At 37.6% G+C, this 25,004-nt stretch overlaps 1 protein-coding gene across 2 annotated transcripts in view; it reads left to right on the plus strand.

Moving 5' to 3' along the window:
• Positions 1-25,004, plus strand: part of LOC134573240 (collagen alpha-1(V) chain-like) — a 185,796-nt gene that overhangs the window by 83,151 nt on the left and 77,641 nt on the right. For both annotated transcript variants that reach the window (XM_063432852.1, XM_063432853.1), the window contains exons 5-19: positions 2,695-2,826; positions 4,115-4,261; positions 5,418-5,666; positions 6,394-6,567; positions 8,600-8,659; positions 12,901-12,942; positions 14,030-14,092; positions 17,616-17,690; positions 21,743-21,835; positions 23,674-23,730; positions 23,812-23,865; positions 24,038-24,091; positions 24,631-24,684; positions 24,771-24,824; positions 24,919-24,972. In XM_063432852.1, coding sequence (XP_063288922.1) covers positions 2,695-2,826; positions 4,115-4,261; positions 5,418-5,666; positions 6,394-6,567; positions 8,600-8,659; positions 12,901-12,942; positions 14,030-14,092; positions 17,616-17,690; positions 21,743-21,835; positions 23,674-23,730; positions 23,812-23,865; positions 24,038-24,091; positions 24,631-24,684; positions 24,771-24,824; positions 24,919-24,972 — 1,362 coding nt within the window. The remainder of the gene's footprint in view (positions 1-2,694; positions 2,827-4,114; positions 4,262-5,417; positions 5,667-6,393; positions 6,568-8,599; positions 8,660-12,900; positions 12,943-14,029; positions 14,093-17,615; positions 17,691-21,742; positions 21,836-23,673; positions 23,731-23,811; positions 23,866-24,037; positions 24,092-24,630; positions 24,685-24,770; positions 24,825-24,918; positions 24,973-25,004) is intronic.

Consider the following 25,004-nt stretch of genomic DNA (forward strand, 5'->3'; position numbering starts at 1 on the left):
GTGTGAACCGAGGCCTAGGATACAATATGCCTGATAATGCTTTTTCAGGTCAAGAGACACCAGACTTGGTCAACCTTAGTCAGAGCTTGTTCCATTTCCAGACATAACAAAGGTTAAATCCTTGTAGCCCATGGGCTATTGTTTCAAACTGTCTGGAAAAGATCTGATCTTAAGTACATTTCTATTTGACCAGTTCATGTGATACAAGGAAGGTTCTGTGTTTCTGTTCAGCTCGACGTCCGTTACAACATATCGTTATGCTACGATTGAGCTGAATTACATAGAGATGAGATCAATAGCTGGTAAAGGATCAAGGAAAATGTTACACAAATAGAGAATTGTAAATGCATGAATTCTTCTGTGAAATATTAACAGGCATCCTGTGATGCACAGCCAGCAACAGGCATTGTATGTTTCCTCTAAGGTTGGTTGCTGAGCATTATAGAGCTTGTAGTCCTCCATAGCTGAAAATCTACTTTTTATTCCAGAGCTGCAGTCCACTTGATTATTTGATTAATGCAGTCCAGGCCATTGTCTGAAAATCTATTCATAAACAGGGCTGTGGATAGGACACAAGGTCATTAATTTAGACTGGAAGAAAGGAGATTTAGTCTTTTTTTTTCAGTAAGAACAATAAGGATATGGAATTCTCTGCCTGAAGAGGTGGTTTTATCAGAGTCCGTACAGATGTTTAAACAGCAACTGAATGAATATTTGCAAAAACACCATATTCAGGCATATGATTTTAATTTTTGGGGTAATAGCTTCTTGATACAATGATAGATCTGACTGCCGTTCTGGGGTCAGAAGGATTTCCCCCCCTCATTTGTTGCAATATTGGAAGCACTTCAAACTGGGTTTTTCCCTTCTTTTTGATCATCAGCAAAGACAGATGTGAGAAAGACTGAAGCTATGTAACTATAACTATGTAACAGTCATGCAGCCCTTACATTGTGGAACACACTCTCCACCATTAGTGGAGTACATTTATTAAATGTGCCATCCCATGGGTAGAATTATTCAGACAAACGTTAAAGAAGGAATTTCTTACATCATTTTGGATATTAAAAAAAATCAAATACTGATAAATGAACTATTACAAGAATCCAGTGGGGGTTCCCTATAAAGATTGGTTCTAGGGCAACAATCTAATGGTAGAGCGATAACAATAGATACCAACGGAATGTTACTGCTAATCAGTCCACTTTCAGAACTATACCCTAGCAGGGATAGGCAACCTTCAGCACTCCAGATGTTATGGACTACATTCCCCATAATGCTCTTACACCCATAATGCTGGCAAAGCATCATGGGAGGTGTAGTCCAAAACATCTGGAGTGCCGAAGGTTGCCTATGCCTAAGTTTCTCTATATACAGAACCCAGTGTCCATTCTGTGATGTAGCTTCTTAAACAGGATTATCTTGGAATCACGACTGCATTCTCAATTTAGTTAAAAATGTCTGCCAAGTAATTGATAGCAAAGTCATAAGTATGGAATAAAATCATAACTCGTGACTGGCTAATCCTTGTATTGGCTCTGTTTAATGGCAAGTATGTATAGCTAGGAAAATATATATTTCCCTGTCATTAGATCTTGGGGGCTGATTGGATAATTAGTCTGTTTAGAAAATGCCACGTCATCATTTAATGATGGAGAGCAGTGAAGAGCCGTTATAAATGCTTTGCATATCTGGAAGATATATGTTATTATTATTATTATTATTGCCATTTATATAGCGCCAACAGATTCCGTAGCGCTTTACAATATTATGAGAGGGGGGATTTAACTATAAATAGGGCAATAACAAGAAAACTTACAGGAACGATAGGTTGAAGAGGACCCTGCTCAAATCAGCTTCCAGTCTATCGGAGGTGGGGTGTAAAACACATTATGTTGACTCAATTTTGCTTGTAGCCAATTAAATTAATTACAGCCTCGACTGTTAGGAAAGGGCAGTGTCTTAGTGAGTTTAGCAACAACAACAACAACAAAAAATGGTATAAACAGCATATAAACAATTACAAGTAAGCAAAGAACATGTAAGATTATAACGGTGTATTTTAGAACAGTGTTGTGCTAAAATGTACGTATTTTTCAATGGATACATTTGCTCATCTTATTTTTATGGTTTAGTAATGGACCAGCCAAATGCTATAGGAATAACAAATGCAATTGCTGTGAATTAAATATAAAATGAAGGGCTTTTTTTTTTTATTAGACAATTTTTTTGTAGATGGGAAATAACACTTTTTCAGTGTTTTTTTCAGTAATCAACAAACTAAAATGAATTGTAAAACAAATTTCAAAATGCAGGCAATAATAGACGATTTAGAAAGAAAACTCCAACCGAGCTAGTCACTGCTTAGTTATTTTAGTCGGATATTTGGCTATTTGATTTATAATTCACTACAATTCTGTGTTTAGTAGATAAACTAATGTATAATGACAACATCTTCGAATTCATTTTACCGGAGTAGTACAAGAGTTTTCAGGAGTCCTTAGACCTGATGATAGGGCGATATCTGGTTCAAAATAAAAAAGGATATTATTATACTGACACATCATTATTTAGCATTTGTCCCTGTGTTTATACTTTTATTACATACTTTTAATTTTAAACTCATGTGCTTTCATGAAATCACTACATTGTATCCATTATCTGACTTTGTATTTCATTTTTTTTATTCCATAGGGAGAAATCCAGCAACTCCTTATTGTTTCGGACCATCGAGCGGCCTTTGACTACTGTGAACATTACAGCCCAGACTGTGACACTGCCATGCCCGATGCCACCCAATCTCAAGACCCTAACCCAGACGAATATGTAAGTACCAGACTCAAGACTCATTTTGAGAAATGGAAGGGAAATATGTATGTCCATCTAGTATCAAATCACAGTAAAAAATGATAAAGTATCTAGTATCAAATCACAGTCAAAAATGATAAAGTATCTAGTATCAAATCACAGTCAAAAATGATAAAGTATCTAGTATCAAATCACAGTCAAAAATGACAGTAAAATAAGGCATATTTCTGAAACTGATAGAGTCATTCACTAAAGTGTAAATTGTTGTGAATCTAAAATTTTAGACCTAAACATTTGCAAACACAGCTGGCTTGAAGAATGCCTCCAAATTGCCTATTTTGGCCAAAAATGGAAGATTCACTTTGAAAACATTCTTCTAGCAATTCACTTTTTTTAGTAAATAACCCTGATCGAGGTTAATTAATAATTAAGAGTTCAAAAAAAGAAAATGACCTAAAGGTCATAGTGTGTCACTCCGTTTGGAACTAACACTGTTCACATTCAAAATATCCTGCATCTATATTTCACATTAAATCTTCAACGGCTAGCTCTCATAATCACATATTACATTTTATTGCTATTCTTAGTATTTTTTTGTTGCTATTTTGCATAATCACATGTTATATTTAAATGTGTTTTGCTGTAGCAGCATTTTGTATTTAATTAATGTGTTGCGTAGTCGTGCCTTGCATTTTATTGCGATGTGGCCTAGTCATGCTTTGCAGATGTTGGCTGTCTTGTACCACTTGTGGTAGAAACAAGGACAGCAGTCACTGAATTAATTAAGGAAGCTCCTGTTTATTATGGCTATCTGAAGGTGGGGACCCTTAAATCTCCATTTTTTTTTATAGGTAGTGGACTTCTATTCTGTATATTCCACACATATCTGCTGGCTGTTTTTATACTTAATGGCTGTATTGTTCATAAGATGGCTATTTTGCATGTTAATGTTTTTTGTTTCGAAAATGTATTGCGTAGACACATTTCAAAGCTAGTGTATGGCTTGCGTAGTCATGTCGTGGATTGTGGCTCTGCTGCGTAGCTGTATATTTAATGGATGTCTTATGTAGTTGCATTTTGCACTAAATTGTAGTCATGTTTAGCTACATTTTGCATTTCACATCTATTTTATAAATTCATTTTGTATCTCATTTAGTAACACTTTACAATGTATGACTTCCTTGTGTAGCCACCAATGGCATTTTTATAGATGTTTGCGTAGACGCATTTCACATTTGTTATCTCTCTTATGAAGCTGTTTTCACCTTGTTGGGTGGCTGTTGAACCCTTGATGTGTATTTTGTAGTATCAAGAAGCCGTGGAAGGGGAAGGAGAGGGTTATTATTATGAATATCCATATTATGAAGATACGGATGAAAAAACAGAAACTGTTACCTCCAAACCTGCTGAAGAAAATGCAGAAGTACTGAGACCAGAACCAGAAATTGAAGAGGTACGTGTGAAGACTATGTGTTTGTGCGTCCATATATATTCATTACAGTATTTACGAACAACGCATTGTAGTGAATTAAAAGATGAATGGAAAACCTTCGTCTAAACTAGTCAAACTGTGAGAAGTTTGAGAATTTTTGCAAATCAGCTATTTTTTATCTAATTTTTGTAATTCAGGTTCACTAGAATTAAGTGTTTAGTTAATCTTTTTATTGCATCATTTCATTTGGAGACAGTAGAGCAAGATTTTTTTTTAGCTCCTTTCAACCACGTCTGCTGTTGGGATACATCATGGATCTACATTCTACAACATCTTCTGTTACAATTTATTTCTCTTCATTACCTGTAAAATTCCCAAGGTTATGTGCTTGTGTTCTAGCTACCCTTCTTGTACAGAAAATGACACCCTTGTAGTTAAACCCATTAAGATATTGTAAGTTTTACCATTCCCCTTAAGTAGGACAATGCCCGGCTCAGCTTAATGGGATACAGAGTCTTTGAGCAGCTGACATGCCAGAATATATATTTTCTTTTAATGTAAAAGGGTGAACTAATCTCGTTAAAGGGACACTATAGTCACCCAAACTACTACAGCTTAATGTAGTGCTTCCGGGGGCCAAAACCTGTTTCTGCAGGCGTTTTAATGTAAACTCTGTCTTTTCAGAGAAATGGCAGTGTTTACATTGGTGCCTACTAACACGTCTAGTTGCAATCACTCAGATGGCCACTAGAGGTTCTTCCTGGCTCTGCATGGAGACGCTGAACATTAATTTTGCCGCGCATGTGCAATAGCCTCCCAATGCTTTCCTATGGGAAAGCATTGGATTGCTTGAGATCTGCAAGTTTAATGATAAGCCATGAACGTGGAGCCATGTGGGGCCAGCCGGGGCATGGGAGGAAAGGTGAGTAAAATCACCTTTTGACAGTGATGCAAGGGGTGCGGGAATCTAAATTGTTAAATACTATAGTGAAGGTATTTTTATAGTTTAAATAATGTTTCTACATCATTAATAATATTTTGATCTAAACAATATTACATTTACTTGAATTCGTAGTTTGAAAATATTAAGTGTTGAGTTGATAAGCCCCAAGCAATATTATATAATGACTCTGTATTAACAGTCTTCCCAACACTAATCAACATTTTTATTCTACAGAAGACAACGTCTACCCCAACTGAGGCCCCTGCTGTTTATACTACGGAAGCTCCTCAAGTAGAATCTAACATTGAAACAGTAACTCCATCTGTAGGAGAGTATAACTATGAAGTGAATGAGGAGTACTATACCCCAAGTTATGAAGATTCATATTCCGAAGGAGAGGAAACAGAAAGCGTTGTCGATTCTGAAGCGGGTACCGGAGGTGGCTCTGAAAGTTCAGTTGACAGCGTCGTAAGCTCATCAAATGTAATTATTTCTTCCTATTTTTTGCCTTAATGTGCCTTTATATTATATCATTAAGAATTTGTGAGTTTGCCGTCCGTTTTGGCCCAACTCCCTACTTAAAGAAGCAGCGATACATCAAAACATAATGGAATTTGCTATTTGCTGTGTTCCTATTTGCATATTTTTACTTTATTATCCCAGTAAGTCTATATATTATTATAGACAGGGGGCATCTCTTAAAGAAGACCAAAGAGATTGTGGATGCGGAGTTTAAAGTGAGTTCAGAATGAATTTCAAATTTAAGGACAAAATATGTGCAGTGAATACAGATTATTTGTTGAATGTTTCCTGCATATTTCAATAGAAACTGACACTTTTATAAATTACCCCGGTTACACCCTCCTGGCTGTCAATCAGACAACCGGTCCTGTTACTTCCTGGTGTGGTAAGCTCAGTGGAGATAAACAAAAGAGGCAGCAATTGTCCAGAGCATCTGCCTTGCAAAGACTTCTCATTGAGCTTCATTGGGAAGACTGTGATTGGACAGCCACAGAAAGTCTGGGCGGGGTTAGAAGGGGAGGGCTTGCAAAGGATGCAGACAAGAGATCTGCAGATTATACAAGTTGTTTTTAGATATACCACTAGTGAATTTGTGATTTTTATTTATTTTTGTATTTAGGCAGTTGAGTGTCTATTTTAGTGTCCTCTTAATATGGAACCTGCTCCTAAACCCTCCCTCTGATTTTAGGATACGTCACATAGTAGCTCAGGTGGAACCCAGACAGAAGGTAACACCGATACGGATTTCACAGAAGAGGTCATTGATACGTATGATCCATACTTTGATTATGACACCAGGGACCCTATTGATAGCGACGACACTATAGGAGGCCTGCCTGCTGTACAGACGACTGAAATTGAGGTATGTTCAATGATTACAATTTTATCTAAAATGGGACTTTAATGTTCAGAATTATGATTTGTTCTTTTGTATGTCACTAATCTAGGATTGACAGTTGTACTGAGTTTTTCTGGACACATATCATTACTTAAAACGTTCTGCTCTGTAGCATGCACAATCCTTATATTTTTTCCCAATGTCCTTTAAAGTAACGAATTAACTAGGATTTACCAAAATAACTGCATTGATTCAATGGTTGATATAATTATTGTACCTTATGAATGCTTCCATAATACAGGGTAACACTTTTCATGATATGCTAATAATGTGCAAAAAGTGGAGCGCTACTTAATTTCTAAGGAGGAGGGTATATGTAATAGGAAACCTGACAACCTATTGAGTAAATGATATGTAAAATAAGTGAAAAGTATACCCTTTGCCTCTAAAAACATACACAAATAAAACGTCAATAAAATTACTCATGTAATAAATGCAACAGACTAAATAATAAAGTCCAATAATAGTCTGTGCAGGTCCCTTTGTTCCCGATGTTTTCTGGTGTTACTCCATGATCAAATAAATATGAAAAAGCAGAGAAAAAAAGGGGTAAATTAGTGATACACTATTTCACTACAAAAAGGGAATCCTTTGTACAAATAAAGATATTAATAAATTGACTTTATTTGAATCTTAGCTGGAAGCTAAGTATCAATGTAAAAAAACTTCACATAAATTAAAATTGGAATTAAAACAAACTCCAGATATCTTAAATGAATAATAGTAAGGCTTCGTTACGGTATGCCTACTAGTTAGTACAGAAAGTGCTGGGTGCAGACCTTATGCTGTTCTCGGCGTCCCGAGATCAGCAGTTCAGATGTTGGTTTGCTGGTAACAGTGAAGGTGAATGCTCCCCAGGCGCTGGCTTTCTGTGATGTGAGTTGTGTCCCTCCAAACGCGTTTCTCCGTTCCAACGGCTTTATCAATGGATGCGGACTTTTCAGGTAATTGCCGCTTTTATAGCGGACTCTGATTTTCATTTAACACTTAATCAAAAACACCGTTTTTGATTAAGTGTTAAATGAAAATCAGAGTCCGCTATAAAAGCGGCAATTACCTGAAAAGTCTGCATCCATTGATAAAGCCGTTGGAACGGAGAAACGCGTTTGGAGGGACACAACTCACATCACAGAAAGCCAGCGCCTGGGGAGCATTCACCTTCACTGTTACCAGCAAACCAACATCTGAACTGCTGATCTCGGGACGCCGAGAACAGCATAAGGTCTGCACCCAGCACTTTCTGTACTAACTAGTAGGCATACCGTAACGAAGCCTTACTATTATTCATTTAAGATATCTGGAGTTTGTTTTAATTCCAATTTTAATTTATGTGAAGTTTTTTTACATTGATACTTAGCTTCCAGCTAAGATTCAAATAAAGTCAATTTATTAATATCTTTATTTGTACAAAGGATTCCCTTTTTGTAGTGAAATAGTGTATCACTAATTTACCCCTTTTTTTCTCTGCTTTTTCATATTTATTTGATCATGGAGTAACACCAGAAAACATCGGGAACAAAGGGACCTGCACAGACTATTATTGGACTTTATTATTTAGTCTGTTGCATTTATTACATGAGTAATTTTATTGACGTTTTATTTGTGTATGTTTTTAGAGGCAAAGGGTATACTTTTCACTTATTTTACTTTTCATGATATACCCAACATCATGAAGAAGTCATGTGTCTACACAGATCTGGCAACTCTACATGTATCTGTTTGTGCCAAAATAGATTTATAAGGATGAACTGTAAGCCTGAGAAATCTCATCCATTATAAGAATACAACCTCCAAATTAGATATTTTTTTAAGAAACATTTATAGCTCCTGCTTTACACTCTCATACAAAACTGGTCCCTGCATTTTAGCAAATTTGGTTCAAGCTATTATCTGGTTCTTTTATATTCTTTATGTTTGTTCTGTATTGTTAAAAACACTGGTTCATCATTTTGTATTTTGGCTCTTTGTAACTAACTACCTTGTGTGATTTTTCTAGATTCAGGGTGGAGCTAGAGGAGAAAAGGGACAGAAAGGGGAACCCGCTATCATCGAACCTGTAAGTTTTAGCTTTCTATGTAGATGTACGGAAAGTTCCGCCAATCTGTTTGTTGACACCTTTGTTATTGTGAATGGCAAAACATAAATAAATATTTATCACAATGAGGTATAAGCACTTGCTTGAGGCTCAAATTGTGAGCTTCTGATTTTAAATTATGTTACTGAAGTAATGAATGTTATTGCACATACATGCATAGACAGAATTAGGGTATTGATAATGGCAACAACTAAAGGATTAAACAGATATTTAACCCTTTCACTCTCACAAGAGTTTTCTGACATCACCACTGGCATTGACCCGGTTAATCATTTTGCACATTTTAACTTATTGGCAGGAGTGGAATGGCTTAAATATTTGTTTATTTTACTGCAGAGGGTAATATGTCACTTTAATTGATATAAAAGTTCACATAACATTTTAGAACTTGATTTTTTATCGCTCCAAGAAGCTCCGAATTTTTACGATGCTCTCTGACAATATGTGTGAGGAACAAATGAGAGGTGTACCCCATTCTGCAACTCTACTTCCTACCTATAGGTTCCCTTATACCTAGAGGTTCCCTGAAATAAAGGTAGGATGCTGTGGACTGTAACCGCTACCCACCTCAACCAAGATATACACAGAGCATCTTGAGTGGAGATATACCTTCTATCACATGTGGCTAGTTTCCTACATCCTGCAGATTCCCTCACCATAGACATTAGGGTTAAGGGTACTCGGTGTATCGTCTAGTGGCACTATTAAAAACCGTCAGTCTTAGAAATGACATTGCAATAAGGCTGCTTTCAATATGTTCACAGAACAATTCACCCAAAGCTTTGACGTACATGTTGAATTTGTCTCAGAATGCAATTTAATTTTAAATTCATCAATATGGAAACAATGTTTACCCGTTAGGACCAGTGGCATGTCATGAATAACACAACAACGTTATTTTTCAAACCCTGGCCCTGAAATTGGTTGATGAAGTGCTTTATATGGTATGGAGTCAATAGAAATTGGCACTTTTATAACAAGACAGTTATGCTGCCACTTCCGTTAGCTCCACAGTGGCACGCGCGCTGTACTAGAGCGTCAATGCCTTCCCTCCTTCTCATAGGAAAGCCATAAACATGTGCGCCCATGCTCGTAGACTCTAGCGCAGAGGCCTCTCAGTGAGAAGCCTCAGACTTGTCATTTCCCTGGGACATAGACTGAAACTGTGACTAGGTTTAATATACCCCTAAAGAAAACATGCAGGGAAAAATGGGGGTATATCTAGTGAATTGTAACAAATTGTAAACAAAATAAATATATATATGTATATAGTGTTGCTTTAATTGAGTACCCTTGGAGTTAACACTGGCTTCGAGCCCTGTGATATAGACCCTTCGGTAATGACGGGGTTAACTATATGTGACAATTTGGCAGCACTCATTGTTGAAGGTAAAGTAAACAGTTGGCCTCTCTACATGTCAAGAGATTTCCAGATGTCCAAAAAGCCAAACAGCCGAATAAATCCTGGCAGAATCCCCAGATGTTTCCATCATGAATAAGCTAATGGAAGCTTCCATTAGTAGCCCTGCATTAGTGTCTGTTTTAATTGTATGCAATTAGGAGCACAAACCAAAGCCGTGCCTTTTGGTTTCAGGAGTAGCAATTTCCATTTTACAGCGTGAGCTAATATTCATTTTATATGGTGACTCCATGTCTGAAACAACTTTTGTTGCAGAACCCAACAGAAAACAGTTCTTGAGAGCAGGGTTAGGCAACGTTTGGCACTCCATAGACAACCCCCCAACCCTCCCTCTGACAACCCCCCAACCCTCCCTCTGACAACCCCCCAACCCTCCCTCTGTTAATTTGCTGTATCCGTACACAATGAAAGATTCTGGAGAATTTAAGCATTTGGCCAGTAAAAGCTGTGGGAATCTCTCATGAACAGCTGATGCTGTGGGTAAGGGAGGGTAAACAAGTTAGGTGGGATGTGTTTAAGTGTTAAACACTAATCACGTTTGCTATGCCACCCACAGAGGGTATGGGACCTAAACAAATCAGTCAGGGGCCCACTTGTCATAACTATGAGTTATACTGCAGATTTTGTTTTTGGTTTCTCGTTTTATAATTACCGACACGTCTACAAGGCCTGCTATAGTGATTACCCAGGCCTCACATTTAACAAGTCTCTTTACCGTTTAAGATTCTATTTGAACCCATCATATAAAAATAATTATAGTGCTATTCATTGTTTTGTACAAGCGTGCTCTATTTCAATATATACAATCCGCCCACAATCTGCCATGAATCCATTCTGAAAAAGGCACAACACGTGGCATTTTATGCAAATTAAACGTTTTGTCTTGTTCAACTTCAACAATGCTCCGTACATGAGCTATACTGGTTGAGGTTGGTCAGAGTAGCTACCTATAGTGGCAGGACCTACCTTTTTGGATAGGACCACAACAGTGCCAGTTCAATCAACGCCTGTCATCCTCGCACACACATAGAAATATAGTAAAATATTTTTTTGAAGATTGTTACATTTATAAGTGGATTCATGCAGGGAAGCAAAGACCGGAGACCCTGTGCAAAAACTTTTAGTGCTTAATGCTAGTGTTCACTAAAATATAGAAAACTCTACCATATTTTTTGAATAAAATTTCCATTTTTAATACAATGTAAGATATGCCCCTTACTTGAAAATGAATTAGCATTTATTTTTTAAGATGTACCGCATTTTCAGTAAGTTTTTGTATGGATGACATGTTACAACCTTGTCCATCTTGGAGCGTTGTCTATGAGGAGGCTGATTGGTTTAATATTATCTCAAGCTAAGAAATTAAAGAAATGCCACAACTCTACAATTATTTATATAGCGCCAACATATTCCGCAGCGCTGTACAACAGGTAAACAAGACAAACTTATGCTAGATGAATTGTAATGTTAGTAAGCAGATTTATTTGAATATTCATACAACAAGCTGCAGCAGGTAAAGGATCCCCTGCTCACAGACTTACAAGGAAATGCCTAAAACATGTGTAACTTAGGATATAAGAGATGTTAGTTCACAAATATATATCAAGGGATTTAACATGATACAAATGGTTTTCTGTAGCTAGAACGAGGTTCCATAACTTCAGGATGAATGAATGCAAATATTAATGTTATGTCATGAAATCTTTTTTTTGTTGTTGTTTATGGAGAGAGTTGTGCATGCATGGAATAACCTTCCAGCAGAGGTCGTAAAGACTATTAAATTGGAAGAGCTCTGGAAGGTTTGTTACTGACAGATCTGGAAACCAAATTAAGGATACAACACATTGTGCTTTTAAATAGGGAACGGGCAGAACAGGTGGTATAATTGGCATTAATCAGCTCTCAGAAATCGTGCTCCTATATTTCATTCTAACTACTGAAAATTAAGTTAATTTTAAGAATAAAAAGGGGAAGTCATATGAAAAGAGAGGACCTGGATTTGACTATCGTGTTTTCTGATGTACTAATTTGTTTCCACAAGGAGTTAGTTTGTCTGTTGGTTCCCCCTTTCATGGGCTCAAATTTGAATAATTGAAGCCGTGACCAAATAGTGTTTTGCGTATCCTTCATTAGCTCGTATGACCAGTTGGGGGCATTGAAGACGTTCGAAATTTTTTCAGATTTATTTGTTAAACTCAATTTTTTTGAAAACTAAATCTCAAAGGAAACACTGAGGCCAAAATAATCAAGTTGGAGAATTTTTTCCGATGATCTACTTTTACCTCTGTTTTCCCATGGGATGCAATTTGTTAAATTTCATAATTTTGTGATTAACACTAATAGTACAGAGTGGAAGATTTTTTTTCTGAACTTTTTCACACTCTGTTGATGAGTGCTGAAAGGCAGCGATTGCTGACCCAGTCTGGTTCTGTTGGGCTGGTCTGTGTACATCAGTCAGAACGTTAGATTACATTATGTCGGCTTCTCTCAGTGTTCAGAGCCAACCTGCCAAAAAACAACTTCATAACTCTCACCATATTGCTTACTTTATGTGAGTGCTTCATGAGTCTCCCAGAGGGAATAGGATCCACAAATGTGGTTGTTTGTCATTGTGCAGTAAGATATAGACATGCTACTTTTGTCTAGTAGACTAGCAGATTGCAGCAGTTAAAATCATTAATTGCATTAAAAATTAGATCCTAATAACAAACGTAGAGAGAATTCACAGCACTAGACAGGATATAAGTTATTTATTCCGACTGACCAATGTTTCTTCCTCCAGGGAATGCTGATTGAAGGCCCGTCAGGACCAGAAGGCCCAGCTGTGAGTTTCATATTTTAATATGTTCATTGTTTTTAGACTTGACAGTTAAACTAAGCAAAGCTACGCTTCCTTCAGGCTTTAGTGAGCCAATCGCCTTGCTATACCCCCAAACACCCACGTTCCTTCGTGTGACCACTCTAGTCACTTTCGAATGGTGTCTTATTCTACCCAAAGCAGTGTCCCAGTCCATTAAGTTTTCTATCTTACACAGTTACCGCGAAAGTGAGAATTGTTGGGAATGTTAAGTGAATTTAGGGTGATTTTCACATTTTAGACCAAAAAAGTGTAATTGGAAAAAATCTCCAAATGACCATAAATAGATTAGTTAATTATATAGTTTTATTATGCAAATTAAACATTTGCATGATTTTCTGTATTTTGAAATAACTAATTAATTTAGCTGAAATCATAAAGAGAAGTCTTCTGCATAGATGCAGGTGGGTCAGATGGCAGAGACCGGAAATGACATCACTAAAAGGGGAGGGGCTGCAAAGTAAACATTAGAATGTTTCCCTTGATCCAAGCCTTGTAAAGACCAGCGTGGCTAGACAGTGACATCACCATAAGGGGAGGAGCCACTGAGCAAAAGCTAAATTAGAATATCTCTCTAACGCTAGTCTCTACAGAGCGCTATTTTGCTAGACAGGAAGTAACATGACCAAAGGGGAGGGGCAAATGCTAGAATGCTTTTTTTTAAGGTTGGAAATTTCCATGGTCTTGTAAAAGCTATACAGAGTGTCCACATGGAAGATTATACTAAAATTATACTTATCTTATTAATAGTATCATATAGTGATGTTAAAGGTCCCCAACGTATAGGGCAGGATTATGGACTACATCTCCCTGGATGCTTTGCTAGCATTATGGCTGTGGAGCATTATGGGTGATGTAGTCCACAACATTTGGGGTGATGGTATAGGGAATGTACACTTTCATAATAAAACAGTTTAGTGAGAAACTCAGAAGTTGTTGTAAAGGAATAGGAGATTACACACAGGCTGTGTATTAGGGGTTTTCTATCATCATGGTGTAGCTAGTTTGTGTTGTTCATCACAACTAATTGTTACTTTATTTTTTTTTTATGCAGGGGTACCCTGGTCCACCCGGAACCACAGGCCCTTCTGGTCCAATTGGAGACCCTGGAGAACGGGTAAGAAAATTAGACCTATTTTCAGAACCAAAATTATGACCCTGGTCCCATGCAGTTCCCAAACATTGGGCTCTGGGTCGTACTACATTAATTTTACCTTTTTACTTTACTCTACAACTAGTAATTAGTGTCTTGGCAATGAGTTTTCCCACATGTAGTTGTGGGCTTGTCCTTGGAGTTAGTACTGTCATATGGGTCCAAGAACCCTTCTGTGTCTTGCTGGATTGGAAATTTCGGTCTAGTTAGACTGACCCAAATTATGCTTAAAAAATATTTCAGCCCAATCCCATTGGGTAGGCCACTTACAAGTACAGTAACTATACCCCTGGAACACCAGGGTTGTGGTCCTTCTATTGAAACACTTTCATATAACTTCTGATGTCTGGATTCCTGTTCCTTTACATTCCTACATTTACTTATCAGGGACAAAGAAAGTCTCCTTCCTGACTTCCTGCTATTTTAAAAAAACACTGAGCTTTTTCTTCTTCTGTGCATTTTTATTATCTTTCACCAACACTTGCCTTTTGAGATTTTAAATGTGTCACCTCTCTTCCTTGTGTTTGATCGACACATGAAATTCTAAAAAGAACAAGTGAGCAGTGAGCACAGCCAAGACATCTAATAGAGCATTACAAGCTTTCGAAAAATAATTAATGCGGAAACACTTGTCCATAACGCTAGTTTCTATAGAATATCTCATGGAGAGTTTCTACCATTAAGACTCCGTTAAAATGCTCTCTTATGTGCTAGGTGCTCCAAATAGGGCACATTAGTCAGAACAAGTTGACCGAGTAAGGTATGAGCTCATCAATCTAATTGGCGATGGTCCTAATTGGCTCTGCTATTTTCTTATGAAGTCTGGAATGAATACAGTGTTCTCATGAGATGATCGGTGGCCATGGAAAGAGGCATTTTATTTCTTCTGTTGGGCTGAGCACAGCAGAAAGGAATGACATCATCCACTACTGCTTATACATGTGGTTTCCATTAGGAATGAGAATTGTTTTCTGGGTGTGTCCTTAGTCTCGGTCCCAGACAGTGTAAGCCAAGTATGGAGACTTGGGTAAAGAGGGGGTGGGGGAGTAAGGCTGGAGAAAGGAGTGAGTTTAACCTCTTTACTGCTGACTTAAAACATTGGGAGTAGTATTGGGTAAGCAGATTGCCTGGCAAACTCCTTTAATTGTGAAATGGTTGTTCCAGATTTCCTGATTTTTCGAGTGTATGCAATAAAAAATGGTTCTGTATGAAGAAGAAGAACATGCCAAAATCTTGTGAAAAAGTTTGGCAACCTGGAGAACATTAGGCTGCTCAACAGATGTCCCATCTCTACAGTCTGAGTAATCACATAACATTAGGAGATTTCTGTGCTGACTTATGACACCTAGTGGTCAGGTTTGATACCACACCTACTTGGAGTTACATCTACAGACTTAAAAAAAAAAAAAAAAAAAAGACATATTATAATGTGACCAAAGTTGAAAAGCACAATATTTAAATTTTTTATGAATTAACCCCTTAAGGACCAAACTTCTGGAATAAAAGGGAATCATGACGTGTCACACACGTCATGTGTCCTTAAGGGGTTAAAGTATTTTTATTTTAATAGCATAGCAATGAATTAAATATATCAAAGCTGGGCTTACATAGTGAGGTGCCAGGCAGGAATGCAATTTTAAGTAATTTCGCAAACCAAGTTGCACAGTCCACTTAAACATAGAGCCGTCTAAAACATATTTACCCCTGACAAACAATGTGGTTGGGACAACAGTTTTCAACTGTCCTTATTTAATCTAGAGAGTCCTAAATTCAGAATCTATGCCCCTTTAACACTGTCATCCACACAATGCTTCCCCAGTTATTTCCAATTGCCATTGTACATAATGGCATATGTTCCAAATGGCTAGTGACACTATGCTATGGACATCCAAGATAAGCCTCCAGCTTATACCTAGATGGCCTCTCTGTCATCAGGTATAAAAGAGCCGTAATTTACTGACATTTTCTCACTTGGTCAAACGTAATAACTAGTAATAAGTAATATTTCCATTTTCACCAGCTCAAAACTTATTCAAACAGACATCGTATGCTCAAGGAGGGAAATTAGCTAACCCGATGGGTCAGTAACTTTGAGATCCATCATTGATATCGTTGGGATTTGAAAGAGAATGGCAAATTTTGGGTAAAGTCACTGATTTGGAAAAAAAAATCTCCAAACTTAGCTGTTTTTCCCTGGTGTTTCATGGTTTATTGAATATCCCTGTATGCAATTGATTTACTTCCTTAATCATATCCCTCCTGAATTAATTAAACCCCCTCTTTATAATACTAAATTCATCCAACGCTAGTCATTTTGCAAATGCTGCTTTATGCTGTAATGATTCTGCAGGACACTTGCAAATAATTAAATAAATGTAAATTAAAAATAAACAAATGCCATTTAAATCGTTTCATTCAATTTAAAGGTGTTTATTGCCGTTTTATTCAGCCGCTGAGTATTATATAATCGTTTCCACTAGATGATACATTGCTGGCTACGTGTTTCTGTGAGATAACACAATTAAATATAATTATTTTACTTTTTACTGGCAAGCTCCTGTGTTAAACGAGATAAGGAAAAAATTCTGAAGTGATCTCCATATTTATAAAGGGAAAATGGTTAGAGATATATTCTGCAGCAGCAATGATCACAGATTCTTTTCATAGATCTAATTCATATTGGTTTGTTCATTAACGGGAAATGGAAATTACACCACTAAACAAAAAAAATGAAAATCACCTGTAGCTGTTTAACCTTTTTATCACGGGGAGATTCATTTTCTTTTGTATATTAAAGAATTAGCAATTGACATTAAAATCCAGTTTTGTCCTGGCACAGTCATGGCACAGTCATGGCTCATATTAATATGGAGGAAGAGAAACAGACATTGTATCTACTTTTCTTTCTCTCTCTCTTTGCTCTCTCTCTCTCTGCTGACTGATAAGTGCAAAGCATGGAACATTAGAAAAATTGTTCACATGGAAACACTCAGTTCCATGGACAAATGCTTATAGAAACTCAGAAACTTGCCCTTCAGTAAATCCACGCTCAGGTCTCAAAATAGGTTTTGCCCATTTGTGCCATTTATGAAAAAACATATTCCGATGCATATCAGACTGACCCACCCGTAAGGGCAGTCCAGAACCTGAAATGCTGGCACTGTGTGCATTTCTACATATAAATGTGTTGTTATGTCTACAAATGCGTAGGGGAACAAGAGAACAGACTACTAAAAATCCTGGGACGTGATAGTCCTCCCAAACAAGATCAATTATGATGAATTGACAACCTGCCCTAAGTTCGTTTCTATTTTCCAAATTGACCTAGATTAGATTGTCACTTGTCAGTGGTTGGACAACCCGATATAATCTTGTTTAATTTTTGCATAATGCAAGCTGGTCCGATTGAGCAATTTGATTGCTTCTCTATCCAACATGCTACCAGAATATCTATTCTTCTTTTACTTATTGTTCTCTCATCTTACAGGGACCCCCAGGTCGGGCAGGACTTCCAGGCGCTGATGGATTACCAGGTCCACCAGGAACCATGTTGATGCTGCCCGTAAGTAGACTTTCTTGTCCATGACTTTTCTTGACCATGTTGATGTGCACCCTCAACAGACTAATTGGTTCAACAATTGTGATTTCCTTTAATGTCAGATAACACAAGGTGAGCTCTGTCTCATTTTCTGGGGCTTATCTAAAAGTGGAGTAATGACTACGGAAACCAAAGAACTATCCCTATTGATTGCTTCACTTTCAGAACGTAAGAGTTTGTGGGTATTTAGGTCGCAGATAGGTAAAGATTAAAGGAAAAATGTCTGAAAAACTTTACTGAAAATATGTAATTCTGCTTCTCTGTATTAATTTGGAACAAATTTTTCAGTATGTTTCCTGGCTTATCTTTGTTCTGTTGGGGCTCGCCATCTATTAATGAGCACTCTGGACACCATAACAACTTAATCTCAATTAGGTTGTTATGGTGCCAAGAGAACCCTGGACCCTGGACGCTGTGTTACCTTTATGAAAGGTTTAACCCCAAAGTGGTCCAGACACTGCCTGGTAGCTCGACAATTGAAGTGAAGTTGTTATGGTGCTCGGGGGGGTTCCTTTAAGTCAAAAACAGAACTTAAAGGGACACTATAGTCATCTGAACAACTACAGCTTAATGTATTTGTTCAGGTGAGATCTATAGCTCCCTGCAGGCAATCTAATGTAAACACTGTATTTTCAGAGAAAATACAGTGTTTCCATTGATTCATAGGAATACCTCCAGTGGCCCTCACTCAGGCGGCCACCAGAGGGACTTCCTATCATGTAGGGCCCTAAAAAGGCCTTGTACACGTCAGACGTATTAAAATATGTCTGACGTGTGCAGGAGAGAGAAGGCAGTGTGTGAGCGCCTTCTCTCTCCAGCCTGTCAGCTCGGAGAGGGGGCGGGCAAAGACCGCGAGCTGAGCTGTCAGTCAGCTCAGCTCGCGGCCGCGCACACCGCGCGCATGCGCTGTAGTGCACTCAGGACTTCAGAGGGCGGCCCTATGAAGTATGTGCACATGTGCGGCGAAGCCGCGCATGCACACAAGGGAGCAATGACGCTTCCAAATGGAAGCGTCTGATTGCTCCCTGCTCGCGCCCGCCTATTTCGTTATTTTTACGAAATAGGGGGCGCGGCTTCATGAGGCTCCCGGCGCTGGTACCAGGTGAGTAAACTACTCTGCCTGGAGAGTCCCTTTAACCTGCTAAACACCATATGAAAAAAATTCTTAAAACTGGCGCATTTTGAGATACATTATGCTTGCACATGGTGTCAGGATTTAATTTTTTTGACCAAACACATAAAGATGGCTATCCCCAAGACACAAGGTTAGTCCTGAAAAGAGGTTATTTATATACGGATGCATTACAATATAATAAACAGAGAGCCAGTATTACACATAATGTTTTATTTTTATTAACGATAAACAATTATTACAGTTTTATTATTAATGCCTCCAACGCAGTTTACCAGTAGAGCAACTAATCATTGAATATTACTTACAGACCAGGTTGCAGCAGATTAAATATGATTTAAATAGATATTTAAATGCATGGAAGGGTTTGCAAATCACAAACATGCTTGCATAATTTATTTAGAAATCCTGTAGATTTCTGTACATTTGCTGGAAATTTCCAATTAATTAAAACAAAATTGTTGTTGTCTTAAATATCGTATCACAGCATGGAATGCACTTCAGAAGGCCCCAGCGACTGCCAAATCCAGATTGATATTTGTAACGATGTTAGATTTGTTACTTGATTAAAAAAACATTAAAAAAAGCAATAGATTTACTAGTGAAGGAACAAATTAAATTACTTCATTTCATTCTACGGCTCTAGAATTCATTACATTTATTAAGGCGTTTTAGGATGGCGGTGGTTGTTCTCCGTCTAACAGCTGTGACCTCTCCCCAAACAATGGTACTATAAATTTATAAATACGGAACTCTGGTACCTGTTTGTGTTTTAATAGCTTGTATTTTTTTTTAACCTTTGACCTTTAAAATGTTTTATCAACATCCCAAAGCCAACCCGATTCATGTTGAATTCAAGGTCTGCATTCATAAACCTTCCAGTAAGAAATGTGGCCCTGTGGATACATTAGTGTTGTCAAGGAAAGTTGAAATACTTGTTGCAATAAATATATTAAAGGGGCATTCCTACTTCTGCACAGGTGGCCATCCCAAGCAGAGACTAAAAGCACCTGTGGAAAAGCATTTTTAAGACTCTTTAGCAAAGCAGTAAGGTATTATTGTTATAATGCCTGATAAAACATATATCCATTCACTGCTGGCTGAAAGAAAAGGACTTACCTGCCATGACAGTATGTCTATGTATGATGGTAGATGCCATCACACAAGTACTTCACAAAATGGAACTCCTAGCACAGAAAGTCCATACAAAATGGTTGTTCCTCGCACAGATACACCATTCAAGATGGCGGTTTCCACCACACCACATCATAGAAGATGGCAGTTACTAGCACACATAACATAGCAGAGATGTGGAACTGCACTCAATCCCAAGTAGTATGTATCCGGGTGCAAAAAAGGCCAGTCCCAGTACCAGGGACCAAACACTTTATGAAGGAAAATAGAAGATAGGACCAGGCACTCCAGGATACAAAAAGGCAAATTTATTGAACCCACTGCCCCTCACAACGTTTCGACCTACAAGGTCTTTGTCAAGCTCTTTGTTAGCTTGACAAAGACCGTGTAGGTCAAAACGTTCTATTTTCCTTCATTAAGTTACTAGCACACACACACACACAATAGAAAATGGCATTTGCTACAGCAAACATACACAAACAACACATACACAGCATACACACGCCATACAGGATGGAGGTTACTACCACACAAACACCATGCAAAATGGCAATTGCTACAGCAAGCATGCATGCACAACCCACACGTAGCACACAGACCCTCACCATACAGAGTGGCAGTTACAAGCACATAAACACAATGCAAAATGGGAGTTGCCACCCTACAAACACTATACAAAATGACAGTTGCCACATAAAGATCATGCAAAACAACAATTGCCACAATAAAATGACTATGCACAATGTTATCCCCCATTAAACCATAAAAAAGTGGCTCGGCAGCTTACATTGCTTATTCTGTTCAATGTTTCGAGATTAGGCCTCTTCCAATTTAGAGCATTGACCACTTGCTGCAGTAATCCTCATGATAAGCATGAGATTTATATATTATTCAATACCAACTAATCGCATGGAGTCTTGATAGGCCCATTTATGCAGGAATAAATCCACGAATGAATTTTAAAAGAGAGCAGTTTTTTATGACACGAATGCTGTGTAAAGGAAGGCAGAAAATAAAAATGTCTCATCGGTTTACTTGTCGATGACACAAAAATGTTTTACTGCACATGAAAGAATATTCCGGGGAACTGGGGATTCACACCAATAAGGTGGCAAAGGAGAACCGTATATTTTCATCATTAAACTATTGGGGCGACATAAAATACAGCTAAATAAAATGAAAAAAGAAACACTGTTACCTCAAACAAGGAAATCAATATTCACAAAATCTGTTCTAGACAGACGTGCTAAAAGCTTCACTTCACCTCGTTCTCGCTAAATTGTTCTATTTCCAGTTTAATGACCTGATTTCATTTTTGCAATAATATATTAGATAATGCCAACAGTTAAAGATCCTATATTTATACAGGTTTAGATACTGCAATAAATTAAGGCTTGCATTAAGTAAATGGGATGATGAGCAATATATTTAGTTGATAATTGGATTTGCATAGTTATCTTTATTACTTTTAAGAAGGATATAAACGAGCTCCCCTTGTTAAGGTATTCTCCTGCATGGAATGTCCTGGCAAATTAAAAAAAAATAAGTTTAGACAACTGAATCAAAAAATTATATTATTTGTATTCGCAACAAGATGGCACACAATAGAGTTTTGCAAATGCAATAATAATTCTATGTTTTTGTCCAAGGTGTCTCAGTGTTGTAAGGCTTATTTTTTCCCACTGCTTATAAGCTTCTAATGTGAACATCTAATGCAAGGATCTCACTCATGTATCTTTCTTTCTTTCAGTTCCGTTTCTCAGGAGGAGGAGATGGAGGTTCTAAAGGACCTCAAGTATCTGCTCAGGAATCCCAAGCACAAGCCATCCTTCAGCAAGCTAGGGTATGATCTATATGCATTTCAATCTTTTCGAGGCCTAAGTGAAACACTTTCAATGGATTCTGTGAAATTTAGGTCATTGTGAACAGCAGCTGGAGGGCCACTTTTGGATACCCATGCCTACAACAAGAGTAGGTCTCTGGCTCTTGTTAAATACGAATGCCATATTTACTTTACACAATGGCCAAGGTTTGTTGTTGCTTGTGTTCAATCACACTTAGAATTATGTCCTGTTTATGTACTCTGCCCTACTGCCGTTGTAGACGTTACAAATGTGTGTTTTTCCATTTAGGGTCATTAAGCTATTGATTTTTTCTCTTAAAACAAGAACTTCTATCTTTAAAACTCAACAGAACATATTCAATTTAAAGGAACAATCATAATTTTTTATTTTTATTGAAATTAAAAGGTTACCTGTCACAGCATCTGAGTGAAACATTTTGTAATGCACTTGTATCAGAAAAATAAAATGTTTATGTATTTCTTGGCATACCATTGCTCTGTGTGTAGTGGCCACCTTTTAGCCCTCTTTGTTCAGAAGCACCACTTCACCACATCTGACCAGAGAACATGTGTAATTTGAATAGCTGAAACCGGTGCCTGGCACGTGAACGTGAGGTCAGAATTTGTGAACCTACAGTAGCTCTCAGTTGCCTGCGTCATCTTTGGTCAGATAGGTGGTACTTCGTACCAAAGAGGACATGGATGGCTCTCCGTGGAGTAATGGCAAGTCAGCGTATACATTAAATAGAGGTTTAATTGGTATTCATACATTACAAAATGCAAAATAGAACATATATATATATACACCTTTTATTTTAAATAGCTTAAACAAAAATGTTGATAGTTATTCTTTAAGATTGAGAAGGATCTGAATCTGAAAAGATAACAGATGTCAAAAATATTCTCGTAAAATAGCTTTTAGAGTTATATCTTTGTGTCCTTTGTATTTGAGACATTTGTGGATTTCTTTTTTTTTTTTGGTGGGGGTAGGGGGCATTTGTTTGTTGGAGGATAACATAGTTTTCCCAGAGGGAATTTCCAAAGGGCGTGGACCTCCCATGAAGAGACAGGTCCAACTCCCTCAATAAAGAGGTCAATCTGTTTGACCTCAGTCTTTTGCACAAAAGGTCCCCAGTGGTTGATAGCTATTTTCGGATTATCAATTGTTTGTAATTAGTAATCGCATTTAGTGAAAGCTTTTTTTATTTTCACTTCCAAGTGTTTCCTAGTGGAAGTACGAGGTCTTTTTAATATCCCTAGGCTCTGTCTCTAAGTAACTTTCACAAGCATGCTGTGGGAAGCCTTTGAAGGGTGAGAAAGTTGATGGATATCTGTATGGTGTTTAAAAAGACCTTTATTGCCTTATAGGAAAAATGATAAAGGCATTTATAGAAATCACCATCTAAAGTCCACAAGTTCCTCACATCTGGAGTATTCTGGAAAGTGTGTCCTTAAACAGTGAGGTGTAGTGAGCTGACAACTGAAGTAGTTACTATTTTCATATACATTTTGAAAGTCAGTATGAACTTGCCAAAATCACCGGTTTAGGCAATAAAGAAATAAAGAGGTTTATTCTGAAAATGAGAATTGTGGAAGTTTAACAAGCATATGACTATAGTCCAAAACAGTCTAGATGGAAAAATTAGCAAAATGTATTATTTTTTAATATTGACTATTTTATCCTAAAATTGGCAATTCAATTGTCAATTCTTTACAATTCATAGTCAAGACGAAGGGAGGGTTATCATTCAGTTTGTTATAGTAGTAGAAGGAGTCATAGTAATATAAGGAGTCATAAATATATATTTAACCACGTTTTTCCTCTTTTTTTTTTCCAGCTGGCATTGAGAGGTCCATCAGGTCCTATGGGTCTGACTGGAAGACCAGGCCCAATGGTACACAACCAAACTTGCTAAACTGTTCAATTATGCTTTATATTGTGTGACTCAGCTGTTAACAATGTCATTTCATTACAGGGTTCCCCTGGTCCTTCAGGATTAAAGGGAGAGTCTGGAGATTTGGGGCCCCAGGTGAGTGGTGGTTTTATAACAATGTTTTATACGGCATTCAATCTACTTTCCTGCCAAGTGAGGTCCTTTATTGAGCTCCCATGTATTATCACTAACACCTTCTGTCATTGTCCATATACTTTCTTCCTTGACCATAAAATTCTTCTGGGCTGACTATGCTTTTTCTGTGTAGGGTCCACGTGGTATTCAAGGTCCCCCCGGTCCAACAGGAAAGCCAGGAAGAAGGGTAAGTGTCCCTTATGCATTAAGGTTTGGATTGTAATTCATGTATTCAAATTATTTGAAGTTACTAAGGGTCTGTATAGTTTAGGGACACATCTTGTGTGTTTATCTTGATTATGACTACAATATGATGTTTCGTTTAAAACTCTGTGCTTCTGATTGTGTGTCCCAGCCAAATGGACCATTGTTAACTATGAGTGTCTGTTGTCATAAGAAGGATAAATATGTATACCACAAATTAAGTAATTCTTCAGTTACCAGGTTCCTGGATGGAGGAGTTACCTGATTTACTGCTGCTTAAGCTCTGCTTTAGTGAAAGACTCTTTAAATAGTGTACCTAATTAGTGGACTTAACATTTGAATTGTACTTTTGAGGTCTTGTCCTATTGAGACTTCAGTTAGGGTTTGCTTCGAAGGAGCATTTTAAGCTGTATTTTATTGGATCATAAAAAAGTTGCCTTTTTAAGATACACTTGGTCAACAGCTCAGACATTCATTTAATAATGAGACACATTTAACTTGTTATTATGGTTCATCTTTCAGGGCCGTGCAGGCAGTGATGGTGCTCGTGGTATGCCAGGTCAAACTGGACCCAAGGTAAAGATCTCTGCAGTACTGATGACTTTTTGAATGTGCACCACATGAGATCAAATATATAATCAATTTCTCACTCTTCCTTGTAGGGTGACCGAGGTTTTGATGGATTAGCTGGTTTGCCTGGAGAAAAAGGACATCGTGTAATGTTAAATTCCTTCTTCTCGTTTGTAATTTTTGAGTAAGATAATCTGTTGATGTTCTTGTTTATATCTAATGATCACTCTTGTCTTACAGGGAGAATCTGGTCCACACGGACCTCCAGGGCCACCAGGGGAGGACGGAGAAAGGGTATGTATATGTTACGCATTTTTGTCATAAGG

This window comes from Pelobates fuscus, chromosome 9 (assembly GCF_036172605.1).
Source record: "Pelobates fuscus isolate aPelFus1 chromosome 9, aPelFus1.pri, whole genome shotgun sequence".
Classification (NCBI taxonomy): domain Eukaryota; kingdom Metazoa; phylum Chordata; class Amphibia; order Anura; family Pelobatidae; genus Pelobates; species Pelobates fuscus.